This window comes from Asparagus officinalis, chromosome 8, assembly GCF_001876935.1.
Source record: "Asparagus officinalis chromosome 8, Aspof.V1, whole genome shotgun sequence".
Taxonomy (NCBI): domain Eukaryota; kingdom Viridiplantae; phylum Streptophyta; class Magnoliopsida; order Asparagales; family Asparagaceae; genus Asparagus; species Asparagus officinalis.
Genome location: NC_033801.1, coordinates 11,364,204 through 11,371,436, shown reverse-complemented (window position 1 = coordinate 11,371,436; position 7,233 = coordinate 11,364,204). Strand labels below are relative to the sequence as shown.

Below are 7,233 nucleotides of genomic sequence, written 5' to 3'. Positions count from 1 at the left end.
ATCCGGGTATTCTTCTGACGGGCGAGAAAAAATGTTTCCAAGGCTTTTTCATGGCGATCGAGCTTCGAGAGGGTGGAAATGATGGAGTTTGCAAAGAAAGAATCTGGTTGGGGAATTCTATCGAACAAGTAGCGGGCATAATCAATGTTTGAGGGATGAGAGAGAATATTGAAGAAGAGAGGAGCGAGATTTGGATATGCTGTGATGATGAGAGGTTGGATTCGCTTGAGTTGGGCTGCGGAGAGAGGGGATTGAAGGAGGGAGGTGAGGCGATTTTCCATTTTTGGGGAAGTGGCTTTGGTTTTTGGCGGGAATCAGGTATCATGTATATTTGAGATGAGTAGCCGTTAGAGAAATATTAAAGAAATAAAGCAAGCAAAAAAATGAATTTGGGTAATGAGGACAATCGCAATTCGCAAGTCCTAAAGAAGTCCAAGTTCGGGATGGGTCTACATTTTAATCGATCCGACCCGAATTAGCTCCGAGGTTTTATTTTATTTTAAATTTTTTTTCACTTAATTTTTATTGACCACTTTATTATGCTTATGTGATATTCCCTGTTTAGAAACTTAAAATATGGGCTTATGCGGTTATGGAGTTTGAGCCAAAAAAAATCAAAACATTTTGTGAGTTTTCTAGAATTTTCATACTTAACCGGGGATTTACTGATGAGAGTTTCAAGCCCTTTGAAAGTTTATACCAAAAGTCTAAACTCCTTGGGGTTTAATAAGTATGTGATATCAGTAGCTTAAACAGTTACGTTAGAATCTTAAACTTCGTTATAATTGAGCAAAATATTTCTGAGTCAATGTTAACTTTCATTTGGGCCAACAGAAACTATAAAAATTAACATATAAACAAGGTGCTTCATTCATAAGCAAATTTTAAAAAAAATAATAATGGCTTGAACCTGTGTAACGTAAACATATGCTTATTATATATTTTGTTATGCATGAACGTCAAGTGTCAACGGTGAACAATAATTTTTTTATTAGTTCCAAAAGTGACTAATTATCTAACATAAATGACAGAAAAATATGAGAAGTTTCATACAAAATAGATTTGTTCTTCACACTTTTTAGGCCTTATTTGTTGCGTGTCTTTGAAGAGTTTGTGATGGAAATTGGTGGTGGAGAGCACCCTTTGGAGAGCAAAAATAGATAGCTACTAACATATCATGTCTTTTTCATTCTAAAAATTTCAAAATATTCACTCAAAATATATAATGAGAAAGAAGGAAGACTACAAACGAAAAGAAGAAAAAGAAATATACCCACATTACACACAAAGAAAAATTCTCATTAAGAAAATAATCTATATGTGCATGTAATGAAACTTAAATTTGAGAAACTAGTTCTCCAACTTGTGAAAAGCAGAAAATGCAAATAGCAAATACTACAAGCACTAAAATGACAAAGACGCCCGCAAAATCTTCAAACGGTTTCTGACCTCATCCGTTTCAAACAATCTTGAAATTTTGAAGTCCTGAAGGTTTTTATGCAAATTTGCCACTCAACATTAATGAGGGTTCTTTTACCTACATACACCCAAATCAATCATATTTACAAATTAAGCCCTAAATCTAGATATTTGCTAATTTTACTCCAATTTTCAAATTGAATTAAAATAATCCGAAAATTATGTTCAGGAAATAATTTTCCTATCTCGTAAGGTTGTTTGGTCCACATGAAGTAGAGCTATTGCAGCAAGTTTTGTAGCCAAAATTATGTTATTGTGTTTGGTTTGCAAAGACAGTTACGCCTCGTTTGGTACGTGAGAATGAAGTCAGGTGAGAATGGAATGGAAGAAGGAATGAAATGGAATGTATGTGAGAATGGAATGGTTATTCACATTCTCTTGTTTGGGTGCGTTTGTAGAATGAAGCTAGAATGAAAATCTAATTCTTATTCTCATGTTTGGTATCACTAGTTCACAAGTGAGAATAGAATCTCATTTTCTAATAATACTCTTATAACAACATAGATTTTTAATAAGATAAAAATAAACATTAATGATAATAACTAAAAATTTTATTTATGCATGTGTTATATTAATCTAGGTATGTGTTATACTAATGCGCATGTTATCAATTAGATGTATGTTTCATTTATATTTTTTAAACAATTCTCACTATTTCTGCATATGTTATATTAAGAATAATTTTTCAAAACAGACTCATTCGGATTTTTTATTTTTCAAAATCGACCGTTTTTTCTTTTATTTATCAAAACCGACCGGATTTTGTGATTAGCAGGTTAATCACTATCCTAAATAGTCGGGGTTGCCAACCCCGACTATTTAGGATAGTGATTAATCTGCTAATCACAAAATCCGGTCGGTTTTGATAAATAAAAGAAAAAACGGTCGATTTTGAAAAATAAAAAACTAAATGGGTCGATTTTGAAAAATTGTTCTTATATTAATCTAGATATGTGTTATAATACTGCCCTTATACCTCTATATATAGTCTAGACATGATATGGTTTTGATAATTTTAATATTTTGACCAATTTCTCAGCGAGAGTTTCCTCTTTTTATAAATATTGGGTCAAATATTTTTCAATCAAAAGTTAGATTTATTGTTGTGCATGGACCACAATCAAACATGTACGCAATGGGTACATATAGTTCTCTATGGTGGGAAAACAATAGCAAAAGTTTTAAGAGAATATAATATGCTGGTGAAAATAACAAACTTTAAACATTGGTGATAAACAAAAAAAAATTGATTGACCAAAAAAAGTATTGACATGAAAGAATTTCAATCGGCAAATAATATATAGTTTTCAGTTGTATTTGTTTTTATATTAAATTGTGTTGCTCCTATGTTGAGCAATTGTGATATAATAGACTAATAAAATATGTACCGCTAGTTTTAATATGCTACTGAAATATGTACCACTATTTTTAATCCCTACCCTGCAAAAAATTTCTATTGTTCGAATATAATTAGTAGCTGAGAGAAAATGAGAATACTTAGTCAAAAGCCATGATTTTTAAATTAATTCTTATTATTAATAGGGGTATAATTAAAAAAACTAACTAAATTGATTTTCCCCTTGAATAGGAATGATCATTCCCTATCTTCTCACTTGGAATGCCCATTCCCACAAAAAGTGGGAATAACCATTCCATGAGAATGGTCATTCCAACATCTAAAACAATTTTTGTTTGGTATGAGGGAATAAGAAGTAAGAATGACATTCCATTCCACCCCATTCCCGCTTACCAAACGGGGCCTTAGCATATCTCTGGTTATGTTTATTTTTTTTATTTATTTAAATGAGCTAGAGGATGCACGAGAGGAAGTACTTGATAATTTATCCCAAAGCGTCTTCCCACATTCTCTATATCTAATTATAATTGATAAAATTAATTAATTTAATTAGGGGTATATTCGTGATAAAATTGAGGGGTAAAAATCTCAGTATGGGAGATTTTGGTGTAAATTAGAAAATGTTAGATTTAGAAGGTAAATGTGCAATGACTACTTAGATATTAGTCCCTAACAGCTTTAATAATTCCATAGTCGTCCCTCAAATCTTTTAAATTCTTCATTAGTCGCTCAAATCTTAAAAGTTTTGCAACTTGGTCCCTCAATGACCAATCGGGTAGGAATACTCCCTATCTTTTTCTTCAATATGAATCCTCTAAATCCCTAAATCTAACTCTCATTGCAGCTCCCTACTCAGCCCATCATCAGCCTCATCTCCCTTGTCGTTAGTGTCCTCCTCCTCACACTCTTTACTCATAAGATTTTGCAATTCACATTATCTTCCGTCGAAACGGCAGAAATGATACATTTCTCCGTATCCTAGTGTAGTTCAAAGAAATTCTGGCGAGAAAACGATTAGAAAGAAAGCAGTCTATCCTTAGAGACATGAGCTTTGCGAAGCAATAATAGTGTTATTTTAGACAGTGAAAATACATAATGTTCTGTGTAGCCTAACATATATAGAAGTAACACTCTATCTCGTGGATCGGATCAAAGGCTAAAGACTTTTATAGAGAGAAGAAAGGGTTGCCCTTAGCTTCTGTTGTAAGTAACATTTGATCGACGAGAGGGCTTGATCAGAGGTGGGTGAATGGGGAGGCTGCAGCAAGAGAAGAAAGAGGGGAGGATATTTTGGTCACTGAAGGGTTAAATTGCAAGACTGATAGATTGAGGGAATATGGCATTATTGAAGATTTGATACGACGCAATTTACAAATACGATTGATTTGGAGGGTACATAAGCATAAAACCCAACAATAAAATTATAAATTTCCGAAAGAATCAGAACAACTTTCCCACTCCAACGAAGCTCGATAAGAATCTCCTCCCTCCTCGTCGCCTTCCTCCTACAAAACAAAACTCCCTCCTTTTTTTTCCTCATCAAACAAATTCCAAACACCCCCCAAAAAAAGCAAATAATAATAATAATGGAGCTTTTGAGCGGATTCCCGCTCTTGATCCAGCAATACAAAGCCCTCTTGAAGAAGAACGCGATCCTCACATGGCGAAGCAAGAGATCCGCCATCGTCCAGCTCTTCTCCTCTCTCATTTTCATGCTGCTGCTGTTTGGCGTCGATCGCGCGATCAGGGCGCAGGCGGCGACCCACACGGAGTTCAAGAATGTCCGGTCCGCGACCCGCCGACGAAGGAGGCGCCGCCGATCCCTCCGTGCGAAGACAAGTTCTTCGCGAAGCCGCCGTGCTACGATTTTGTTTGGAGCGGAACCAGCGCTAGGATTCAGGGGATCGTGAAAGGGATCATGAAGAACAATCCAGGGAGGGAGATCTCCGATGATAGGGTAAAAAATTCTTGGCTTTGAGCTTTAGTTGAATATTCAATTTCTACTTTATTTTAGGAAATGCGGAATTTTGAAAATGACGCCAGAATGGTGATGTATACATCTAGAAGAGAGTGCCGTCTTTTAAAGAAAAATATATTTCTCATTGTTTTGCAGTGGTTCTTAGTCTTCTTTTTTTCGGCTTAGTTTTGATTCGCGGTGACGCGTTTTTTTTTTTTTTTTTCCTTCTCCCCTAAATTTTCAGAAACGCTTCTTGGAGTTTTGCATGGATTTTAAGTGATCGGAGCAAATTATTGTTTTTATTCTAGAAGGTAGATTGCGAAAGGAAACATTTGGGATTGCAGTCGAGCGTTTTTTTGGATTTATGGCTGATTTGAAGTCTTTGACCATCGACTCGTAGCATTATCTCTTTGCGATTGGTGATTTCTGGCATCTTAATTTTGTTTCTTTTGATCTAAAATATTGAAGGCAAATTCTCTGAACTTAGGTCTGTTTTCGGTTCCGTGAATTAAAAAATGTCTCGTTCCTTTCTTATTTTGTTTATGGTATGCCGTGGCCGGATTACTTTAGAGGGAATAATTGAGAATGTTGAGAAAAGTAGCAACATTTGAGCTGAATTTATGTGTAATTTTTTTAAAGAGTAAATTACACTAAACCCCTGTGAACTTCCCACATTTTGCTGTAAACCACTGTGAACATTCAAAATCACACTAAACCCCCGCTAACTTTTCTAATTTGCAAAAAAACCAATATGTTTCTTCATTTTGCAGATAACCCCCATAATTAGAAATAGAAAATAACATTAAAAAGACATTTTGAAAGTTATTGGTGTTTATTGTAATTTACCCAAAAGATATTGGGAGTTATTTGCAATAGTTATTGGGTGTTTAGTGCAATTTTCAAAGTGCATGGGGGTTTACTACAAATTGATGAAAGGTCATGTAGTGTACCTTTTTTTTAAAAAAAAACCATCTTGCTGTTGATGAATAGAGCAAATATCTTTATCACCTTGCATGAGTATTTCTATGAGCAAACCACAGCTACTTGCCAGCAGTGGCCGAGCCAGGATCTTTTTCTTCTGAGAAGAGATGAGGGGAGGGGAGGGGAGGGGAGGAAAAATACAACCATCATATTATACTCAAGCAAATAACAGTCAAACATGTACTCAAGCAAATAACGGTTAAACATGACAATGTACAATAAATTATCATATAACCAAATATGTGAAAAAAGAACGTGGAACAAAAATTTTATAGTACACTATAAATTATAATATTGAAATTTATTTCGAACAATAATGAAAAGAATGCTAGCAATTTGATATCTGCAAAATAATTGCAGCACTACATGAACATAGAAAATCATTTATAAAATATAGAAATCTCATTTCACATACTACTTATTGTAAAACTTCATCAAGTTGGAGGAAAGTCATTCGACAATTTTACCACAACAAAGTACAAAATATATTAAAGAGAAACCTCATTTCACAATTTTACTATTAAATGCAAAACTAAATAATAATTAGAACGCACTTTCCCTATTCTACTTGAAATGCGAAAAAAATACATAAAATGAAAAATAGAAGCCCGTGCTATTTTAGCTTACAATATAACTTATGATAAAGATAAATCAAAATCAAAATAATTTACAGGTGGTAATCATGTAGATTAGGAGATCTTAATATTTTTTACCAAAATGCATACCCACAGCACCCTATAGAAATATGATCATCGTATATGCTTGTGTTAATTGGGAATGAGCTAGCATATATTATGTTGTTATACGCCCTATGTAGTATACTAATACTATACACCTAATTATACACCTTATAATATGTTGCTATACACACTATAGCATGTTGTTATACACTAGCATATTCACTTTGGGTTCAAAGGCAAGTATGAGAACATTGAGAATTATATAGGTTTAAAAGTAAATGAGAGTAAAGCTTTGGGTTTATAGTAAGAACCCTATATCCATAGTACATATTCAATTTTCAACAAAAAAAAAAATTATTGTTTCGGGGGGCATGGCCACCCTCAGCGCCCTTGCCTCCGTAAGTGCTTGCCATTAAGTTCAGCACATCTAAATAACTTAGTTGAAATTCGAAATGAAAAATAGGGAAAATATTGGAAAGACTTCAAGAACCCCTGTATTGGAAGAAAACAAAAATACATAAAGATCAGAGTCTAATGGTTAACGTTAGTCAACAGTCTTTGATAGTTAAAAGGAAAGATGCAACCCTTTTTCTCTGTCGAAAGAAGGAAAGGACGTTGATTTCTCAAAAAAAAAAAATGTTAATAACTGTCTATTACTTTATTTTAGATAAGTCAGCCTTCTATAGTTATGTGAGTCGCACTTTAAAAATCCAAAGAAATGCCTGCACGACTACAATATGTTAAAACTCATGGTAGGGGTAACGGGAGCGTAATCTAAC

The 7,233-nt window shown here is 34.0% G+C and overlaps 1 protein-coding gene across 1 annotated transcript in view; it reads left to right on the top strand.

Annotated features, from left to right (window-relative positions):
- The window catches only part of LOC109820855 (ABC transporter A family member 2-like), a 3,904-nt gene continuing 970 nt past the window's right edge, over positions 4,300-7,233 (top strand). Inside the window, exon 1 of the mRNA XM_020387048.1 lies at positions 4,300-4,793. Within this exon, the coding sequence (XP_020242637.1) occupies positions 4,497-4,793 (297 nt within the window). The 5' untranslated portion in view covers positions 4,300-4,496. The remainder of the gene's footprint in view (positions 4,794-7,233) is intronic.